This window comes from Rana temporaria, chromosome 3 (genome assembly GCF_905171775.1).
Source record: "Rana temporaria chromosome 3, aRanTem1.1, whole genome shotgun sequence".
Classification (NCBI taxonomy): Eukaryota; Metazoa; Chordata; class Amphibia; order Anura; family Ranidae; genus Rana; species Rana temporaria.
Genome location: NC_053491.1, coordinates 440,831,896 through 440,855,875, shown reverse-complemented (window position 1 = coordinate 440,855,875; position 23,980 = coordinate 440,831,896). Strand labels below are relative to the sequence as shown.

The 23,980-nt window shown below is 44.0% G+C and overlaps 1 protein-coding gene across 1 annotated transcript in view; it reads left to right on the top strand.

Annotated features, from left to right (window-relative positions):
- The window catches only part of LOC120930549 (potassium channel subfamily T member 2-like), a 226,446-nt gene that overhangs the window by 198,096 nt on the left and 4,370 nt on the right, over positions 1 to 23,980 (top strand). Inside the window, exons 25-28 of the mRNA XM_040341725.1 lie at positions 2,555 to 2,638; positions 15,450 to 15,578; positions 17,414 to 17,723; positions 20,471 to 20,555. Coding sequence (XP_040197659.1) covers positions 2,555 to 2,638; positions 15,450 to 15,578; positions 17,414 to 17,723; positions 20,471 to 20,555 — 608 coding nt within the window. The remainder of the gene's footprint in view (positions 1 to 2,554; positions 2,639 to 15,449; positions 15,579 to 17,413; positions 17,724 to 20,470; positions 20,556 to 23,980) is intronic.

Genomic DNA, 23,980 nt, shown 5'->3' with positions numbered 1-23,980 from the left:
TCTTGTGTGAAAAAGGATCAATGTGCTATATCCCAATGTGCAGTATCCCTTAGCTTTCTCCACTCCATATCCTTGTCACCTTCCCCATTACTTCCACATATAGTATCTACACTTGTATTACCATCACATATCTCCTCCCCCATTGTGACCACATATCACCACCCTCATTACCACCACATATATTCACCCCCAAAACCACAGAGATTTCCTCCCCAATTACCACCACATAGCTCAAAATTTGGCGCAGGGTTCCCCTTAATATCCATACCAGACCTGAAGGGTCTGGTATGGAATTTGGGGGGACCCCCACGCATTTTTTTTTATTTTGGTTTTTCCCCTTAATACTCATACCAGACCCAAATGGCCTGGTAATGGACTGGGGGGGGGGGGGGACCCATGCCGTTTTTTTCAATGAGTTTTATCTGTATTGCCGGGACCCGACAATTCATTACAGCCACAAGTATTTTTAAATTATTTTTTTTCCTTTAGAAATGTCATTTTGCTGCAGGACTGTTCTAAACATGGGTAAATGTGCCACTTTACAGGCATACTATAGACACCCCACAGGCACGAAATTTAAAAGGAATATTTCACTTACCGTATTTATCGCGGTATAACGCGCTCCCGCGTATACCGCGCACACCTCCAGTTGCCCCCAATCCTGTGGAAAAAAAGTTTTTTTTGTACTTACAGTTTTGGTGTCTTGCGCGGTGTCCATCGGCGGCCTCGTCGGGTCCGGCGTTCGTCTGCGGCTTCGGGTGTCCTCTTCGTCGGGTCCGGCGTCCTTCTGCGGCTTCGGGTGTCCTCTTCGTCGGGTCCGGCATCCTTCTGCGGCTTCGGGTGTCCTCTTCGTCGGGTCCGGCATCCTTCTGCGGCATCCTCGCGCCCTCCCCACTCGTTTCCCGCGCCGAGTTTGAATACTGTGCCGACATATACAGAGCGCAGTACACTCGTGTATTGTCGGCAATGCTTGGCAACTCTCGCACTGACGTCCTATACGTCCTGTACGTCCAGGACGTGAGCGTGGAAGGAGCCGAGACTGCCCGACTATACCCGAGTGTACTGCTCTCTGTATATGTCGGCGCAGTATTCAAAACTCGGCGCGGGAAAGCGGGTATCGGCGTATACCACGCACCCACGATTTTGCCCTGATTTTCAGGGCAAAAAAGTGCACGGTATACGCCGATAAATACGGTATCTTGTTTTATTGTTTATTAAAATCACTGCTCCCCAAAAAATTGCGTTTTTAAAACTTTTTATGCATTGATACATGTCCCCTTTTTATGACAATACCATGCATATAAGCCTTTAAAATGAGCACTTTCAATTTTCCATTTTCGTGTCCCATGGACTTTAACAGTGTTTGCGTGATCGAACAAATTTTTTGCCTGTTCGCAAGTTCTGGTGTGAACCGAATCGGGGGGTGTTCGGCTCATCCTTACCTTTCTGATATCTCCACTCCCATTTCTTTTTTTTTACCACCACATATATCCTCCCTTATTACCACCACATATCTCCTTCGTTATTACTACCATATACCTTTATTCCCATTACACCACATATCTCCTTCGTTATTACTACCATATACCTTCATTCCCATTACACCACATATCTCCACCACCATTACCATCTTATTTCTTCCATATTGTTATGTAAGTCCTCCTTGCAGTATGAACATAGAGACAAGTAAGTATGTATGTCCCATGGTGTACAAACATTGGATTGCCTACTTTGCTGTGTCTTCTCTCAGGACCCTGCTATACCCCCCAATGGCAGCAATGATACAGTGAGGTTGATTTACTAAAGTCTTAGCTTAGGTTGAGGTGAAGCTTTGAGCAAGCAAAAATGCATTTTTTTTTTTTTTACCCTTCAAAAAAAAAAAGTGATTGGGCATTTTTTGTGTAATTTCATCACATTCATTAAAGCGGGGGTTCACCCGAAAAACACATTTTTAACATTAGATTGAGGCTAATTGTGGGAAGCACAATCAGGTGTTTTTTTTTTTAAATCAATGCAGTACTTTTTAGAGATAGATGTTCTCCGCCGCTTCCGGGTATGGTCTGCGGGACTGGGCGTTCCTATTTGATTGACAGCCTTCCGATCGTCGCATACAGCGCTTCACGAGTTGCCGAAAGTAGCCAAACGTCGGTGCGCAGGCGCCGTATAGAGCCGCATTGACGTTCGGCTGCTTTGGGCAACTTGTGACGCACTGTATGCGACGGTCGGAAGGCTGTCAATCAAATAGGAACGCCCAGTCCCGAAGACCATACCCGGAAGCGGCGGAGAACATCTATCTCTAAAACAGTAATTACTGCATTGATTTAAAAAAAAACACCCGATTGTGCTTCCCGTAATTAGCCTCAATCTAATGTTAAAAAATGTAAGCTTGGGTAAAATTAATTTGTAAAGGTCAAAGCCTATTTGCTTTTAGTAAATCAACCCAATTGTCTCCATATTTCTTCCCTGTAACCCCCCGTTCTGTAACCTTGTGCATGTTCCTGTAGTTTCCTCCTATAACCCTGCTCTCATTCCCTCTCTCCACTTTATGATACAGTCCTTTGTTAAGGATTACATGATCTCCATCACCCGTCTGTTACTGGGTCTGGATTCCATGCCGGGTTCTGGATTCCTGTGTGCTGTAAGTTTATTTTCTGATCTGCTCCGATCTTCTAATGTTTGCATGACAGTTATACACCTGTTCCCCGGGACTGTAGCACTTTAGACAAACAAGCTTAAAGGGGTTGTGAAGATACAATTTTTTTCCCCTAAATTTTGCTTTTAAATGTCCTTATTTCTTCTGAAAAATCCTCACTTCCTGTTCTTCTGTCTGTAACTCCACACAGTAATGTGAGGCTTTCTCCCTGGTGTGGAGTGTCGTGCTCGACCCCTCCCTTGGTCAACAGGAGAGTCAAAATGCTCTCTATGTTGCAGATAGAGAAAGAGGCTGTGTGTTAGTGAGCGTCCTGACACTCCTGTATTCTAGGGGAGGGGGCGAGCACGACACTCCACACCAGGGAGAAAGCCTTGCATTACTGTGTGGAGTTACAGACAGAAGAACAGGAGGTGAGGATTTCTCAGAAGAAATAAGGACATTTAAAAGCAAAATGGAAGGATGAGGTAAGTGAAGGAGGACTGCACTAAGGTAAAGGAAGCTATTTAGGGAAAAAAATTGTACCGTTACAACCCCTTTAACTAATTAAAAATAAAAAAAACTTTTTTTAACTTCATGATGAACAACTTTTATCTCTGTAAGCAGCTCATTATATATGAATTATATATACAATATGGCAAACAGTTTGTGGATACCTGTCCACCACACCTCCCCGGCAAGACACAGACAGCAAATTAAAGTAATAGAGGTTTGGGAGTTACATACACTTTATGGATATTAGAGTTATTCTTCCTTCGTGAAAGGCAGTGGCTAAATATTGCAAGATTTCTTGTGAAGCATTAACTTTTCATTTTTCCAACATACATATACCCAGGTGTGCTTTCTTTACAAACAAGGATTACTTTGGCTCTCAGCCCTTATAATCTCAAATAAAAGCTAGGATAAGTACGATTAACAGTAATGCGCTTAAGGAAAATACAAAGAAACATCATAAATAAGTAACGCATAATGTACATTGACTGAGCCTTCCTTAATTATTATTATTATTGATAATTTTGGATGTAAAATTTGGAAAGGCAACTTGATGTGGGAACTCCCAGGGTGTGCTGGAGGTTAGGAATAAAAATGGAAGATATATTCTTGCACCTTATAGTAATAGCTGTTGGATCTGTCTTTGTTTTTATATGGTATTTTATTACGTAAAAAAAAAAAATGTAATTAATAGTTTGTAATATTATTATGGTCTTCAATAGGCAATATATACAGGCTATATACAGTTTTTTTACAGGCTTACAGATATACAGGGGTTGGGCTTGGCCCCTTAGTTCCAGTGAAGGGAAGGTGGATGAGCGAGTTTGGGGTGAAAGAACTTGACTGGCCTGCACAGAGTTCTGACCTCAACCTGTTAAAACACCTTTGGGATAAATTAGAGTGGAGACTGCGAGTCAGGCCTTCTTGTCCTACATCAGTGCCTGACCTCACAAATGTGCTTCTGGAAGAATGGTCAAACATTCCCATAGACACACTCCTAAACCTTGTGGACAGCCTTCCCAGAAGAGTTGAAGCTGTTATAGCTGCAAAGGGTGGGCCAACTCAATACTGAACCCTACGGACTAATAGCTGGATTCAGGTAGATGGGCGCATCTTTCAGGCGGCGTAGCGTATCGTATTTACGCTACACCGCCTTAAGTCAGAGAGGCAAGTTCTGTATTCACAAAGCACTTGCCTCCTAAGTTACAGCGGCGTAGCGTAAATGGGGCCGGCGTAAGCGCGCCAAATTCAAATGAGGATGAGGGGGGCATGCGCCGTCCGTATACATATCCCAGTGTGCATTGCTCCAAAGTACGCCGCAAGGACGTATTGGTTTCGACGTGAACGTAAATTACGTCCAGCCCCATTCACGGATGACTTATGCAAACGACATAAAGTTTTCAAATTTCGACGCGGGAATGACGGCCATACTTAACATTGGCTAGGCCACCTAGGGGGCAGCTTTATCTTCACGCCAGCGTACCTCTTACAAAAACGGCGTATGTTTACTGCGACGGGGGCGCACGTACGTTCGTGAATCGGCGTATCTAGTCATTTGCATATTCTACGCCGAACTCAACGGAAGCGCCACCTAGCGGCCAGCGTAAATATGCACCCTAAGATACGACGGCGTAGGAGACATAGGCCGCTCGTATCTTAGCCTAATTTAAGCGTATCTGGTTTCCAGAATACGCCTAAATTTACGACGGAGTAGATTCAGAGTTACGACGGCGTATCTACTGATACGCCGGCGTAACCCTACGTGAATCTAGCTATAAGATTGGGATGCCACTTAAGTTCTAGTGCGTGTAAAGGCAGGCGTCCCAATACTTTTGGTAATATAACATATATGTGAATGTGTGTGTATGTTAAAGTGAAATTTCAGTCAAATACTAACTAAGCCTAAACCTACGCCCACCCCCATTCTAAGACCATTCTATCTACCTAAGAAAAGATCTGTCCACCTACCTATTCTGAAGCCGCTCTGGACCAGTCACATAATTGGCTCGCAGTGGCAGGTTCAGTGTAGAGGAGGGATAGTTGACAACTGATGCCCCATAGTAAGCCTATGGGTGAGGTCACCCCCCCAGGCACTGCAGCCGTCGTAGGCGATCTCTCCTCTTCATTGAAGCTGGTTGCTGGAGAGATCATGTGACGGGACAACTTCAGAATAGGTAAGTAAAGTCATCTTTCCTTTAGGGGATAGTTAGAATACACTTAGAATGGGGGTGGGAGTAGGTTTAGGCGTAGTTAGTATTTGACTGGAATTCTACTTTAATTATATAAATAAGCCTTCTATACTTCCTATTTCCAGTATCAGATGAGAGCAGCTCCCACTATCTTGTGATTCATATAATAATACAAGTAAAACAAATATATTAGTGCAGCTCTCCATTTCTAAACACACCACAATAATAAAGTGAGACACTAAACCAAAGATTAAGCTGCACAGAAATGTCACCAAAAAGTAAATAAGGAAAATATCTCAGTGATAGTTGCACTCACAGAGGCAGATCCACAAAAGAATTACGCCGGCGTATCTATTGATACACCGCGTAATTTTAAAGTTCCCGCGTCGTATCTTTGTTTTGTATCTACAAAACAAGATACGACAGCATCTGGGATCGATCAGACAGGCGTACGTCTTAGTACGCCGTCGGATCCTATGCATTTTTTCCGCCGGCCGCTAGGTGGCGTTTCCGTCGAATTCCGCGTCGAGTATGCAAATTAGCTAGTTACGGTGATCCACGAACGTACGTCCGGCCGGCGCATTTTTTTTACGTCGTTTGCGTTCGGCTTTTTCCGGCGTATAGTTACCCCTGCTATTATGAGGCGTACTCAATGTTAAGTATGGGCGTCGTTCCCGCGTCAAATTTTTAATTTTTTACGTCGTTTGCGTAAGTCGTTCGTGAATAGGGATTTGCGTAGAATGACGTCACCGTCAGAAGCATTGGCTTGTTCCGGTTTAATTTCTAGCATGCGCACTGGGATACCCCCACGGACGGGGCATGCGCCGTACAAAAAAAATGTTGTTTACGTCGGGTCACGACGTATTTACATAAAACACGCCCCTATCACAGCCATCTGAATTCCGCGCCCTTACGCCGCCAAAGATACACTACGCCGCCGTAACTTACGGTGCGAATTCTTTGAGGATTCGAAAAAAAAAAGTTACGGCGGCGTAGTGTATCTTAGATACGCTACGCCCGGCAGAGAGAAGCGCAGATCTACGTGGATCTGGCCCACAGTATGTCCACATAAACAATACACAAAGATAATCAACCCGAAAATGTGTTGCGCTGTCCATATAAAGTGCATAAATTCATAACAATTGTCAAATCAAGTGAAAAGCCTATATAAATCAGAAAACCATGTGTGCACTGGAATCGATTTGAGAGCTCACTTCATCCCTTAATAATGTTTTTTTGACTGAAACGCGTCAGTGGAGCTACAGCAGTGACCTTATTATACCTACCTGGGGTACCTGTATGCGATTGACTGCAATATATGCATTATTCATTTATTCATTAAAAAGCTTGAACTTTTAATTACTACACTATGAGCTCCTCCTTTGTTTCCCCCTCTCACTGAGCCTACTGTTGATCATCCTGATTATGTGGTAATCCACCTTGGAGTCTCGGCTCTGGATATCCATGTATCCCATGGGGATACTGGGATTAGGTGCAGCCTGACTCCCACCTTGGAGTCATAGCAGCTGGTTAGCGGCTTGTGAGTGTGGTGTGCACTCCTGTGTGTGAAGAAATCTCTATCCACATTGGAGCATAGACTTTCCCTAAAATATTTCATGGTTTTATGTATTTTATATTATTATTATTATTTTATATTATTTTTATTTGACTTGACAATTTGTATGAATTTTAGTGCATAAATTCATAAAAACTGTCAAATCAAGTGAAAAGTCAAGCCTCCTGCATGTATCCTTACCTGTCAAATATCTCCCCCCTGTCTGTTATGAGACCATAAAAGTCACCACATGACTTCAGCATGCCCAATCATGCTGAGGTGTGGAGCAGCCAATCCTGGGAGAGCTGGAGAAGAAAGGAGGAGGGGATATGAAGTCCACAGAATGGCTCTCTCAGGATCCTGCATGAGATATGTAAATCATATGTCACTCACAGCAAGGGGGAAGAACTGACTACTATTTCTCTGTGTGTCAGTTTTTATCTCACTGAAAAAAGATAAGAGGATTGATCAGAGCTGGATTAACTCTTCGTGGCAAGACTGGGCACAGATGACATGAAATCCTATACTGTACAAGGTGCATGCCTTAAAGCGGAGTTCCACACAAAAATGGATCTTCCGCTTTTCGGAACCCCCCCCCCCCCTCCGGTGTCACATTTGGCACCTTTCAGGGGGGAGGGGGGAGCAGATACCTGTTTAATACAGGTATTTACTCCCACTTCTGGGCATAGATAGCCGCATTATCTGCGGGTATCTATGCCACTTCTGGGAGACACACAGGTCCCTGAAGACAGTAGGGACAATTTGGATCGCGCAGCGCGAGTTGCGCATGCACAGTAGGGAACCAGGTAGTGAAGCCGCAAGGCTTCACTTCCTTATCCCCTTACCGAAGATGGCGGCGAGAGCACCCAAAAGTCGAGCTATAGCTCGGCTTCGGGTGCCGATATCATGGGCACGCTGGACAGGTAAGTGTCCTTATTTTAAAAGTCAGCAGCTGCAGTATTTGTAGCTGTTGACTTTAGAAGAAAAAAAAAAAACGGCAGGCCTCCACTTTAATAAAAAAAAAATCATTCAGGTTTGCATCCACTTTAATGTTTTTAAAAAAAAAATCCTTGTGGGTATAGTTTGAAAATCTACATTGGGCAAGCATTTTTGCTCATCATATACCCATGCTCTACTTCCTGCTTTCTGAATAGCGACTGTGGGCTAGATTCACATAGAAACCGCGTATCTTTGCGGCGGCGTAACGTATCCGATTTACGTTACGCCTCCGCAACTTAGACGGGCAAGTGTATTCTCAAAGCACTTGCTCCGTAAGTTGCGGCGGCGTAGCGTAAATCGGCCGGCGTAAGCCCGCCTAATTCAAATTTGGATCAGGGGGGCGTGTTTTATGTAAATGTACTGTGACCCGACGTGATTGACGTTTTTCCCGAACGGCGCATGCGCCGTCCGTGGAATTTCCCAGTGTGCATTGCTCCAAAGTACGCCGCAAGGACGTCATTGGTTTTGACGTGAACGTAAATGACGTCCAGCCCCATTCACGGACGACTTACGCAAACGACGTAACTTTTTCAAATTTCGACGCGGCAACGACGGCCATACTTAACATTGGTACGCCACACTTACGCCACCATATAGCAGGGGTAACTATACGCCGGGAAAAGCCTAACGTAAACGGCGTAACTTTACTGCGTCGGCCGGGCGTACGTTCGTGAATTTGCGTATCTAGCTAATTTGCAAACTCAACGCAGTATTCGACGGAAGCGCCACCTAGCGGCCAGCGTAAATATGCAGTTATGATACGACGGTGTAACACAGTCGGATCTACGGGAAATCTATGCGTAAATGATTCTAAGAATCAGGCGCATAGATATGACCGCGCAACTCAGAGATACGAGGGCGTATCTCGTTTGAGAATCTGGCCCTGTGTGTCCCTGCTCCTCTCTTTCTGTGCCAGTCAATCAGTGTAACTGACCTAGATTAAAACCACCATAACGGTGGCCAAAGGTAGCATGATCGTGATTGATTAACAATCGCAAACAAGTGATCTGTTATCGAAGGATGCAACACATACAGTATTGTTTTAAATTTTGCAATCAACTGAAAATATTGATCAGAAACATATGATCTATCAGTTATAAATGTAATCGATCTATTAAAAGCAGCCACTTAATCAATTGGAATTCCGATCAATTGATGCAGATATTTGTTCAAATGATTATAAGCGATCTTCAAAATTCCACCGCAGCCGATCATCTTGGCAGAATCAGAAAGCTCACTTCAACCCTTGATTGGAGGATATTTGGCTGGCAGTTTTTATTTAATTTGATTGTTGTGTTTATTGGCATGACCGGTGGGCAGAGGCTCTGTACAGCAGGGGCTGTTTCTGTGCTCTCCCCTTAGTCTCTTTAGTCTATGGCACCAGCTGACTGAGACATATTACTGGGAGATAACACAAAGCCCTGGGCAAATCCTGTCTTCTCTTCTCCCACGAGCAATCACAAAGTATCGCTTAGACATATTCAAATGAGCTTTATAATTAGATACAAGATTCTCAGGCCAGAAGTCAATGTGAAGCCTGATGCAGATTAATTTGTAGTAGATTAAAAAAAAAAAAAAAAAAAAAATTATGCAGTTATTTATTTAATAAAAAAAATATATTAAATGTTATTTTAGTTGCAACATTCTGACTAGGAGAGGGAGGTTGAAATAAATAGTTTTGCCTCCCCCCTATTTAAATGATAAATATGTATTATATCATCTGTTCCAGCTAGCCTATCAAAGATCTGACAATATTAACCACTTCAATACAGGGCACTTTCTCCCCCTTCCTGCCTAGGCCGATTTTCAGCTTTCATCGCTGTCACATTTTGAATGACAATTGCGTGGTCATGCATCACTGTACCCAAATGCAATTTCTATAATTTTTTTTACCAAAAATAGAGCTTTCTTTTGGTGGTATTTAATCACCACTGGTGAGGCTGCACTGATGAGGCGACACTGATGAGGTGACACTGATATGCAGCACTGATGGGCAATGATAGGTGGCACTGATGGGCACTAATATGTGGCACTAATAGGCAGCACTGATAGGCACTCATAGGTGGCACTGATGGGTTCTCATAGGTGGCACTGATGGGCCACACTGATAAGCATGTATAGGTGGCACTGATAGATGGCACTGATGGACACTGATAGGTAGCACTGATGGGCAATGATAGGCACTGATAGGCATTACTGGTGGGCACTGATTGGCATCCCTAATGGCATTGATAGGCATTCGTGATGGGCACTGATTTGCATCCCTGGTGGGCAAGGGTTGACATCCCTGGTGGGCTCTAGTGCGCATCCTTGATGGGTCTGCACTGATAATCAATGCGCTGATTATCAGCGCAGACCCTCCCTGTCAGGAGAGCCGCTGATCGGCTCTCCTCTACCTTGTCAGCACAAATAGAGGAAAAGTCGATAAACGTCACTTCCTGGTGATTGGACACAGCTGATCACATGGTAAAGAGCCTACGTCATAGGCTCTTTACCAAGATCGGAGATGCGGTGTGTCAGAGCGACACACTGCACTATCGATCACCACGTTGCACACCCTCACGGGCACTTGCGAGCGGCTTATCTTGCTGGACACCAGTCAGGATAATACAACCACCCCGTGGCCGTCATTCTGCATATGACGGACAGGAAGTGGTTAATGGTGATGATATAATGACAATATTAGCTTAAAAATAAACACAATGCTTAAAGTGGATGTAAACCCTCTCTCATCCTTTATAAACAACTGCCATAGTGCTGATCTATCAGGATATAGATGCCTCATGCATGTATTCTTACCTGTCAAATGTTTCCCCTCTGTCTGTTATAAGAACTGAAAAACTGCAGATTCTGTGGGTGGATCTGTTGTCTGGAGCTCGGTGGGTGGAGTCGTGATGTCAGTAGACTCCCCACCCTCCTCTACCCTTGTCAATATGCATTTTTTCCTGTGTATTTCTTACACTAAATTCTGCTATGATCACTAACATCCAGTCAAAATCCAGAAAAGTAACCACATGACTTCAGAAAAGGAGTGGGGGTGGGGATTAAACAATAATGCTTGTCTCCAGGCTAATGCATGAGATATGTAAATAACCTGTCACTCACAGCAAGGGGGAGGAACGGACTAAGGTTTTTCTCTGTAAGTCCGTTTTATTTCACTGAACAATAAAAGAGGATTGCTCAGAGCTGAATTTAACTCTTTGTGGCAAGACTGGGCACAGATGATAGGAAATCTTATACTGTACATTGTGACATCAAAAAAATCAAAATAAAATTTGGGTTTACATCCACTTTAACCAGTTCCCGACCCCCGCATGTACATATACGTCCACAATATGGCACGTACAGGCACATGGGCGTACACGTACGTCCTCGCCTATTAGCGGGTGGGGGGTCCGATCGGGACCCCCCCCACTACATGCGGAGGTCGGGTCCGCTCGGGGAGCGATCCGGGACCACGGCGCGGCTATTTGTTTATAGCCGCTCCGTCGCGATCGCTCCCCGGAGCTGAAGAACGGGGAGAGCCGTGTGTAAACACGGCTTCCCCGTCCTTCACTATGGCGGCGCATCGATCGCGTCATTCCCTTTATAGGGAAGACACGATCGATGACGTCATTCCTACAGCCACACCCCCAAACAGTTGTAAACACATACTAGGTGCACCCTAACTCCTACAGCGCCACCTGTGGTTAACTCCCAAACTGCAACTGTCATTTTCACAATAAAGAATGCAATTTAAATGCATTTTTTGCTGTGAAAATGACAATGGTCCCAAAAATGTGTCAAAATTGTCCGAAGTGTCCGCCATAATGTCGCAGTCACGAAAAAAATTGCTGATCGCCGCCATTAGTAGTAAAAAAAAAAAAATTAATAAAAATGCAATAAAACTATCCCCTATTTTGTAAACACTATAAATTTTGCGCAAACCAATCGATAAACGCTTATTGCGATTTTTTTTACTAAAAATAGGTAGAAGAATACGTATCGGCCTAAACTGAGGAAAAAAAATGTTTTTATATATGTTTTTGGGGGATATTTATTACAGCAAAAAGTAAAAAATATTGCATTTTTTTCAAAATTGTCGTCAATTTTTGTTTATAGCGCAAAAACTAAAAACCGCAGATGTGATCAAATACCACAAAAAGAAAGCTCTATTTGTGGGGGGAAAAAGGACGCCAATTTTGTTTGGGAGCCACGTCGCACGACCGCGCAATTGTCTGTTAAAGCGACGCAGTCCCGAACTGTAAAAACACCTTGGGTCTTTAGGCTGCATATTGGTCCGGGGCTTAAGTGGTTAAAGAAGTAAGAAAAGTAGAACACTAACATAAAATCTAAGGGCCTGATCCTCAAAAGGGATATGCCGGCGTATCTACTGATATGCCGTCGTATCCCTGTTTCTATCTATGGAACTGATCCACAGAATCAGTTTCACATAGATAGGCAGAAGATCCGACATGTGTAAGGGACTTACACTGTCGGATCTTAGGATGCAGTACCGCAGCCGCCGCTGGGGGCATTTCTCGTCGAAATGCCGCTTCGGGTATGCAAATTAGCACTTACGGAGATCCACAAAGCTTTTAAGCTTCGTTTTTTCTCCGTAAGTATTAGTTTGCCGTCGCAAAATTAGGGCTGCTTTTACAAAGTGTAAAGTTAGTACACCATGTAAAAGTAGACCCTTCTTTCTGTCAAATTTCTTTTGAATTTTTTTTTTTACCGCCGCATCTTTTTTTTTCCCGACGCAACTTTTTTTACCCGGCGCGATTCACAAAACTCGGCGTAACGTAAAACCGTGCAAAGCACGTCGGGAAAATCGCGTCGGGATCATGCGCAGTACGTCCGGCGCGGGAGCGCGCCTAATTTAAATGGGACTCGCCCCATTAGATTAAGGAACGCCTTGCGCCGGACGGATTTAAGTTACACCGCTCAAAATTTCTAGGTAAGTGCTTTGTGGATCGGGCACTTGGGTAGAGATTTTACGGCGGTGTAACTTAAATGTGAAAAATTACGTTACGCCGGGTTTTTGTGGATTAGGCCCTAAGGATAGTAATACAGAGCACATAAAAAATAGTGCAGAGATGATACATCACGTAAGTCCTGCCTCAGCGTTCTGTATGTTGGCTGGGCTCAAGGAGAAAGAGGGAGCCTTTATTAATGGCCCTCACATTTTAAAGCACTCACAGACACAACCCACACAAACACCCCCCTACCTGCCCCTATAGTCTTCAATGAGCAAAAAGGCAGTAAACATTCAGGAAATGTGTTACTGTCATCGATAACCACCAGCAGATGTAATTGCTATATTGCTGTTGAGCCCTTGACCCAGGTCAGCATCACAGCCCACTTCTGGTCCTTTGATGTTCTGGTTGAAAGCGAGGTAATTAGGCAGTGTAATCTTCACATCACCAGGAGGTCTGAGCTCATGCTCTTATTCCCAGATGAAGACCTGATATGCATCCTTCTGCTACACACACTGGGTTATCTTGCTCTGCTGGCATTCCAGGCTACCCCTAACTGTATCCTGATGGCTTCAGTATAACTAGGTCTCAACAGTCCAGAAATATCTGATATTAAAAACATATTGACTTCCAACATATGCTACTTTGTGCCTGAATGGCACACATCACCCTTCTTCAGAGACAGCCTCCATGGAACAGTCCAGAAATGTCTGACCTTAAGACATGTTATGCTTCCCAACAGAAGGGCAGGGCTACAAGCCAATCAGACTGACAGTGAGCATGCTAACAAGTAGAGAAGCTAATAAGTGGCAGCACTAGGAGTGAGATGCTGCTGCATTTACTGACAATGTGCTTGGAGGAAAAATCGGGAGAGGAAGGCAGCACAAGAAGCCAATTAGACTACTGCACCTACTGACAATGAGCATGCTGACAGGTGGAGAAAGTGGAAGAAAGATGGGCAGCAATAGGAGCAATACAATTCTGTTGCATGTACAATGAGTATGATAACAGTTTAGAGAAAATGTAAAAGGGGGGTGTTCGTCTCTGCTGTATGTACTAACAGTGAGCATGCCGACAGGGGAAAAGGTGAGAGAGGCAGGACTAGAAGCCAATCAGATTGCTGCATCTACTGACAATGAGAATGCTGACAGGTGGAAAATCTTGGAGAAGGAGGTACAACATTAGGTGCCAATCAGACTTTGTTGCAGATGTAGCACCCTCCTAATTTAGAGTATGCTGCTAGGTAAATGTAGTCATCTATTCTGCAAGCAGTGGTTGGTTGTTTTGGTGTCCCACAGGCTGCTATTCTGCCACTTCCGCTTGGATTTTTACAGAAGTGTAGTGGGAGGGAGAGCAGGACCTGGAGCCTGAATGTTTTTGGATCCCTAACCAATCACTGGAGAGGGTGGTCCAGTAGGTGGCTGGGTGTCTATAAATATTATGGGGCCTGGCAGCAGGATGAAGAGTTTCAGGATAAAGCCATCTTTTCTGGGGCAGAGAAAAGAGAGAGAGAAGCCTCGTGAATCTGGTGTAGTCATCAAGGTCCCACTTAGGCCTAGCAGGGGACCCTACCAAAGGGAGAGAGATACTGGGAAAGTGTCTGGATTAAGAGCCAGGAAATAAAGAGTGAGGGGGCTTCATTTTTGTCTGGGACTGAGTGAGTACTTGATCTAGTGGCTCAATGAAGAAATAACCATTAATTATATATATATATATATATATATATATATATATATATATATATATATATATATATATATATATATATATATAAATCCACAGAGCACATGTTGACCAAAGAAGGGAGGAACAGGGCAGATTACTCTGCCCATGCTCCTTCATTGTCCAATCAGGAGGCTCTATTGTATTCCTAGCCAAACTGATGATGCTGAAGTGGAGGACAGGGACTTGGCTGTGCTATCTAGCAGGGGTGTCTGGATCCTAATACTGGCTTAAAGCGGTAGTTCACCCTGACCCACATGATGTTACCATCGAGACAGGCATTGTAGCGCGAGCTACAGTATGCCTGTCCCGATTTTTTTAACCCCGTACTCACCTCGTAGTCGTCCATCGTAGATTCCGGCTCCCGCGGGGAATGGGCGTGCCTATGGAGAGGGAGGATGATTGACGGCCGGCCCTGGCACGTCACTCTCCCCGAAGACAGCCGGAGTAGGTCTCGGCTCTTCACGGCGCGTGCGCACAGGCTATGCGCACGCGTCGTGAAGACCAAGCCTATTTCGGCTATTTCCGGAGAAGCGTGACGCGCCAGAGCCGGCCGTCAATCATCCTCCGTCTCCAGAGGCACGCCCATTCCCCGGTATCTTCGATGGACGACTACAAGGTGAGTATGGGGGGAAAAAATTCGGGACAGGCATACTGTAGCTCGCGCTACAGTGCCTGATTTAAAGGTAAAAGAAAAAAAATTTTTTTTTTTCCTGTCGATAGGGTGAACCCCCGCTTTAAAGTAATTGTAAAGTCTTGTTTTACTAAGCTTTGCGTATAGTGAGCACTGTGATTCCTTCCTGCCTGTGCTATTGCGCCCTCTGCTGTTGAAATGGGTAATCTACTGTAGTAACATAGTAACAGTAAATGGTACTGCTGGTTTATAGTTGCAGGTGACAGAGGAGGACCTTTGGATTCGTAGTTACGGTCGGCTGTATCAGAAGCTCTGCTCCACTACCGGGGACATACCTATCGGCATCTTTCGGACTGAAACCCACATGCTGTCAGTTTCAGAGGTATACCCATGGAAGGTTCACCTGCAGATAATGTTTGATGAAGATTCATTGCTTTATGAATAAACCCCAACATTTTTCTAACGCATTTTTTTTTTTGGATTGAATGGGGAAGGGTTCGAACCCCTGCCAGTTTTTTTTTTAATTGTTGCCTGTGTTTTTCAAAAAATGAAATAAAAGCCCATATATCCTTTTTTCTTGATAACAATGTCACAACCAGCAGAAAATAAATGGCCAATGAGCCAGGGCTCAATATATACACAGAAAGTAAAACATGTATAAATCATATGTGGAAACATAAGATGAGCAAGAAACTCTCGAGTGTGCCACTGTGGCATAAGAACAAATGTGAAATGTCTGTGAAAATAAAATCTATTAATTTTATAATATCTAGATCAGGGGTCTCCAAACTTTTCAAACAAAGGGCCACTTTATTGCCCTTCAGACTTTAGGAGGGCCGGATTGGGGCCAGCAAGGGAAGAACATGTAACAGGCACGGCATCAGTGAGAACAAATATGGACTCAGGGTTGGTGGTCAATAGGAAGAGGAGTATTCCCCCTATTAGTAGGAGGAATAGTATCCCATCATTGGTATCAGTGGATAATATAGTGCCCCGTTGTTGGTGTCAATGGGAGGAATAGTGCCTCATGTCAGTGGGAGGAATAGTGCCCCAAGGGCCAGATAAAGGCTAGCAAAGGGCCACATCTGGCCCTCGGACCGCAGTTTGGAGACCCCTGATCTAGATAGATAGATATTATCTACTATATAACAAATATATATATATATATATATATATATATATATATATATATATATATATATATATATATAGAAATGGATAGTCAACAAGCATAATATCACTACATATGATCACATTTGAAAACTCATCTCACTATCAAACATAAAGTCACTTGATTAGATTAGGAAATTCATAATTACCCAGCTGTCCACTAGAGGGAGCGCGTATTTAACTTCTATATTTGAATCATTTTGAGTAAAATACGACCTCCCTCTAACGGACTGCAAGTTATTTATGAGTTTCCTAATCTAATCTGGTGATTTTATTTTTGATTATGGAATCACTTGTCTTTATTTATTCAGTCGCATTTATATTTTGAGTGAAGATCCTGTGATTTTAGATAAACATGTGATTATATATATATATATATATATATATATAAAACAGGGACTGCTCCCATGGAAGTTCGGGGCTCAGGTAAGTAAAACGGGGCACAGGGGGGCGGCCAGTGCAAGGTGTTTTTTCACCTTAATGCATAGGATGCATTAAGGTGAAAAAACATGATGCTTTACCAGGGCTTTTTTTCAGGGGGAACTTGGGGGAACTCAGTTCCACCACCTCTGGCTCAGACCCTTTGGTGCCTGCTCACCACAATCACTTGTAAACACAGAAGTCCGTTTTTTGTGTTTACAAGTGACAGCTCTACACTCTGTGTGTAACCCCCTGAACTCTGCACTCTGTATGTTATGCAATCCTGGTATTTAATGCCCCGTTAAGACCCTTCTACTGTTTGTAAAAACTGAATGGGGTCGTGGTTGAGTTCCTGCACCTATTTTCTGAGAAAAAAATCTCTGGGCTTTACAACCCCTTTAAGCTCTTCTTGTCTGAGGAAATGTTAATAAACGTTCTCCTTTTTTTTACATGCTAAAAATAAATAAGAGAAGTTTGTTAGGCTTTTCATGCACTTTAGCTCTTCCCTTGTTTGCATGTATGACTTATTGGGAGTTGATCTTGCTGCTGAGTGCCTTGATGAATATCAGAATCAACCTATGAAAGTGAACGAATGCTCTCATACATCAAACTTCTCCATTCTTACAGTCACAGGTCTCTATAAGTGTGGAGGACTATGAAGACACAAGAGAGACTCGTTGGGGAGACACAATCCAAAGCCGAGGCCCACACCGCAACTCCACCTCTAGTGACCAGTCTGATCACCCATTACTGCGCCGGAAGAGTATGCAATGGGCCAGAAGACTAAGTCGCAAAGGAGCAAAGCAGCCTGGGAAATCAGCTTCTGAAAGGATCAGTCAGCAGAGAATGAGCCTCTACAGGCGGTCGGAACGGCAGGAGCTCAATGCGTTGGTGAAGACCAGGATGAAGCACCTGGGCCTTTCCACAGCAGAGTACAGTAAGAGACACAAATTATCTATATTAACCATGAAAACTGGATACAAACAAGTGGGAGCTGTGTGACACTGGAGTCTGATACCTCCACCCCAAGGTTAAAGCGGAGGTTCACCCTAATATATTTACATCTGACCAACTTCCTTATAGTTGTAAGAAGCACAGTCCGCAATTTTTTATTTTTTTTTATGCCGCACATACTTGTAATCAATCTTTTCAAACTGCTTCTCCCATCGGGAGTAGGCGTTTCTATGCCTAAGAGGATCGTCATCTTTGAGGTCGGCCAGATGATTGACGGCTGTTCCCCCCGGCGGATAAGGCCCCGCCCCCTGTATTTCGTAGGCGCGCACGAGTCACAGCGTTTCCGGAAAAAGCCGAACATGCACATGCGCCGTATAGAGCCGACTCACATCTCTGCATGTTCGGCTTCTTTCGGAAAACCCCGTAACTCGTGCGCGCCTACAAAATACGGGGGGCAGGGCCTTAACCGCCAGGGGGAACAGCCGTCAATCATCTGGCCGACCTCCCAGATGACAATCCCCCTAGGCATAGAAACGCCTACTCCCGCGGGGAGAAGTACATTGAAAACATGGATTACAAGATACGTAAAGGATAAAAAAATAAAAATATCCGGACTGTACTTGTTACGAATATAAGGAAGCTGGTCAGATATACATGTCAATTAGGGTGAACCTCTGCTTTAAGTACAGTATTTGTACAGTCTGTGGCTAATTGGAAACACCTGGCTGTACCCACTCCAGAAACACACTGTTCTGGGCGGTGAACGATATGCATGAACACTAAATACGAAAGATGCACTCCTAGGGTTTTTATAGTATGCATTAGAATATACTAAATAAAAGTACTTTAAGGGGACAATATCAATTATTTTAGAACATATATACTAACACAAACGTATGACCTATGCATGGGCAACTCGCCTACGACCTATCTGGTCTCCTTTACCTTACTAGCCTATATTACACCCTTCATTACCAGACCATTTTTCTGTGTTGTGATGTTTTGACTGACAAATACTCAATCATGCAACACTGTAGAAAAATCATTTTATATCACTTTCTTTTAGACCGATAGAGCTTTCTATTAGTAGCCTTTTATAATCACTGTTATATTTGTATTATATAAAAGCAGTGGGGCTCATCTATATGGGACCCGGCACTGTCCCCTAATACATGCGCCCAGACCCTAATCTACACGCCGGATGCATGTATTTCAATGGGCTTTTTTTTAACCTCATGTACAGTACAGTATTGAAACTGTACTGTCTTCCCCGATGTTGTAAAGCGCTACACAAACTGTTGGCACTATATAAATCCTGTATTATTATAATAATAATAATAATGAGTGCACTGGCTGCTCAAAGATGATTTCTGCAGTGTTATTTAAAAACGGCACTATGGAAATGAACCACCACTCCTGCAGCGTTTTTAGACATACAGGTACATAAGTAAGTGGTTACAGAACAACTGTACAGTTAGCTGATAACACGTATTATCAGTATTACACATACAGGATAGATCTGTGTGACATGGAGCCTAGGGGCCAGATCCACAAAAGGGATACGCCGGCGTATCTACTGATACGCCGTCGTGTCCCTGTTTCTATCTATGCGACTGATTCACAGAATCAGTTACGCATGGATATTCCTAAGATCCGGCAGGTGTAATAGTTTTACACTGTCGGATCTTAGGATGCAGTACCTCGGCCGCCGCTGGGGGCATTTCTCGTCGAAAATTCCGCGTCGGGTATGCAAATTAGCACTTACGGAGATCCACGAAGCGGTTTCCCTTTGTGAAGTCTCCGTAAGTTGTTAGTTTGCAAACGCAAAATTAGGGCTACTTTTACAAAGTGTAAAGTTAGTACACCTTGTAAAAGTATACCCTTCTTTCCCGAGGCGATGTCAAAAATTTTTTTTCCCGACGCAACTTTTTTTACCCGGCGCGATTCACAAAACTCGGCGCAACGTAATTTCGCGCGATGCACGTCGGGAAAATCGCGTCGGGAGCATGCTCAGTACCTCTGGTGAGGGAGCGCGCCTAATTTAAATGGGACTTGCCCCATTAGATTGGGCACGCCTTGCGCCGGACAAATTTAAGTTACACAGCCGAAAATTTCTAGGTAAGTGCTTTGTGGATCGGGCACTTAGTTAGAAATTTTGCGGCGGTGTAACTTAAATAGGAAGATTTAAGTTAAGCCCGCTGGCTGTGGATCTGGCCCTAGGTTCCCACCATAGGATGACCCAGAGATGGAGGAAGCATGGGATGTGAAGTTTGTTCCTCCTGCCAGAGGGTGACAGGGACAGAAGATACTATGTGACATGGAGTTTGTCCCTTCCACCACAGGGTGACAATATCCAGAAGGAGCTATATGACACAAAGTCAGACCCTCCCAAATCAGCGTGACACCACCCAGGAGGAACTATATGACACAAAGTCAGACCCTCCCAAATCAGCGTAAGAACACCCAGGAGGAACTATGTGACATGGAGTCTGTATTTCCAATCACAATGTGACACAGAGATAGAGGAGCTATGAACATGAAGTCTGTCTCTTCTGCCAGAGGGTGGCAGGGATGGAAGATGTAACATGTTGTCTGTTCCTCCCACCACAGGGTGACCCAGACAGGAGAAGCTTTTTTTCCCCCCTAATGTGTGTATACTGTATGTGTGTATATATATATTATTTATTTTATTAATATTTTTTTTAACTACCGTTTCTCTCTTTCTTGTAGTGGACATAATGGATACAGATAATTCAGTATCTTATATACTAATAAATCCTCCTCCGGACACAAAGCTGGAACTTAATGATGTTGTGTAAGTCTCATAATCTTCTCTTAGTTCATCACTGTGCAGTTAATTTTTAGGCTTTAGCCAAGTATATCATTGGGTGATGCTGTGTACCAGGTGCTGCTTCAGAGCTACTGAAGTTGAGGATGGAAACCATGTGGTTAGCCATTCAGTAGAAGGACTACGATATACTGTAAATGCATTTCAGTGTCAGAATGCATGAGATAGAAGAAGACAGCTAGGTTATGTCCCTGGTAGCTTGCCATGTACTTTCTAGCATTTGATGGTTTCTGTTTCTTTTCCCCAAGACCTAGTGGCCATCTAGTACAGGGAGATTACTTTTGTGTCCATATCACCCTGATATGTAGCATAGTGTGAAAGCCTTTATCAACCTCCCCACAGATGATAAATTGGTGGCGGGTTATTATGTCCATTTGTGATTCAGTGTTTCATTACCTATAGTACCTAATCCTCCATTCAGACTTCAGATGCTGGACAACCCTGCTTCAAGCAAATACAAGTATTTCATTGTTTCAGGTAGTAAAATTATTTCCTCTGAGGAAGTGCCGAAGAGCTTCTATTTACTTGTAGCTGGGTCAGCATCTGCGGTCTAAGTTCGGTCTTCTTAGTAGTTTAAAAATGGTGACATTGCTGAACTACATAGATGAACATTGTGACGGGAGTCACTTTGGGTGGGGGGCCTGTAGAACCCAGCATACCTTAGAGAGGTCGAAAATCCTTGTCCAGCTCCCCCGATCCCTATGTGTAGGTAACCCTGTGTCTATTATGCCGCGTACACACGATCGGTTAAACCGATGAGAATGGTCTGATGGACCGTTTTCATCGGTCAAAACCGATCGTGTGTGGGCCCCATCGGTTATTTATCCATAGGTTAAAAAAAAGCAATCTTGTTTTAAATTTAACCGATGGATTTCTAATCGATGGGAAAAAACCTGTCGTTAGTAGGCACAACCATCGGTAAAAAATCCACGCATGCTCAGAATCAAGTCGAAGCATGCATGGAAGCATTGAACTTCATTTTTTTCAGCACGTCGTTGTGTTTTACGTTACCGCGTTCTGACACGATCGTTTTTTTAACCGATGGTGTGTAGGCGCGACGGACCATCAGTCAGCTTCATCGGTTAACTGATGAAAACGGTCCATCGGTCCATTCTCATCGGATGGACTGATCGTGTGTACGCGGCATTAGGGGCACAGGGTGACCGAGAACCCCAGTCGGCTCTGCACTAACCAGACGCCCAGCACAACCACACCGGACTCAGCATTTAGTTTTACCCAGGAGCGGACTGACAACTTTTGGGTCCCCCAGGCAACAGAAGATTATGGGGACCACACACACACATACAGTATACATGCACAGTATACACACACAGACACACAATATACACACACAGTGTACATACACACACTGAAAAGGTACTGGAGAGACGAGGCAGCTATAATCCTGGGATTTTTAGACCAAAAGGATGTCGGTAAGGGACATTTCAGGGACTGATGTAAACAAAAAACACAGATTTTTGCATACTGTCCCTGGTTTTACTGAGGCTGGCAACCCTGATAGGGCCCCCTAGCGGCATGAGGCCCTCGGGCAGTGCCCAAATGATCAGTCCGCCCCTGGTTTTACCCCTGTTAACCTGGGTTCTAAATGTGTGGTTTGTGTTGAAATAATAAAGTGGTTCTTTCACTTGGGACAGTAATGTTTATGAACAATCTCCCTCAGGAATTATATGAAGATAAATACAGTGCCTTGAAAAAGTATTTATAGGGGAGGTTCACCCTAAAAACGACTTTCTAGTATTACATTGGCCCCCCACATTACAATACAATTATGCCTATTATGTTTTTTTTTATGCTGTACATACCTTGGTACAGCTAATTCACCCGTGGCTTTCGGGTTGCGAGTCCCGCGGGAGTGGGCGTTCCTAACATGCTGGTGATTGACGTGATGACCAAAAAAGAGCTCCCCCCGTCGCGTAAGCTGCGTCACGATTGTCGAAAGGAGCCGAACGGTGGTGCGCAGTATAACGCCGACTCGCCGTTCGACCTCCATGGACCTCTTGGCTGCTTCTCTGATGAATGCTCTCCTTGCCCGGCCTGTCAGTTTAGGTGGACAGCCTTATCTTGCAGTTGTACCATACATTTCCATTTTCGGGTGATGGATTGAACAGTGATCCATGAAATGCTCAAAGCTTGGGATATTTTTTATAACCTAACCCTGCTTTAAACTTCTCCACAACATTATCACTGACCTGTCTGGTGTGTTCCTTGGCCTTCATGATGCTGTTTGTTCACTAAGGCTCTCTAACAAACCCCTGAGGGCTTCACAGAACTGCTGTTTTTATTCTAAGATTAAATTACACACAGGTGACTTCTGAAGGCAATTGGTTTCACTATATTTTAGTTAGGGGTATCAAAGTAAAGGGGGATGAATACAAATGCATGCCACACTTTTCAGATATTTATTTTGTAAAAAAAAATTTAAACCATTTATAATTTTCTTTCCACTTCACAACTATGTGCCACTTTGTGTTGGTCTATCACATAAAACCACAATAAAATACATTTACGTTTTTGATTGTAACATGACAAAATGTGGAAAATTTCAAGGGATATGAATACTTTTTCAAGGCACCTTTCAGACTGAATATTATAGGAGTGTCTCATAGACCATTTCTAGATAGTTTGAGGTGGGGGTGGGGGTTTATGTACTTATTGTTAAGTGGCTGTATCACATTGTTCTATTGTTTTTGTCTGCCTTGGGAGCAACCGTGCGCAAACGAAAAAAATAAATAAAACAATTGCAGCCTCACTGTGCCCATCAAATGCAGCCACTGTGCCCATCAAATGCAGCCACTGTGCCCATCAAATGCAGCCACTGTGCCATCAATTGTCACCACTGTGCCATGCCATCAAACGCAGCCATGCCATCAAATGCAGCCACTGTGCCATCAATTGTCACCACTGTGCCATGCCATCAAACGCAGCCACTGTGCCATCAATTGTCACCACTGTGCCATGCCATCAAACACAGCCACTGTGCCATGCCATCAAACGCAGCCACTGTGCCATGCCATCAAACGCAGCCACTGTGCCATCAATTGTCACCACTGTGTCATGCCATCAAACGCAGCCACTGTGCCATCAATTGTCACCACTGTGCCATGCCATCAAATGCAGTCACTGTGCCATGCCATCAAACGCAGCCACTGTGCCATCAATTGTCACCACTGTGCCATGCCATCAAACGCAGCCACTGTGCCATCAATTGTCACCACTGTGCCATGCCATCAAATGCAGCCACTGTGCCAATTGTCGCCACTGTGCCAATTGATGGCACTGTGCCCTTTAATGGTCACCACTCTGCCCATTGTCGCCACTCTGCCCATTGATGCCACTGTGCCTATTGTCGCCGCTGTGCCCTGTAAAATGCC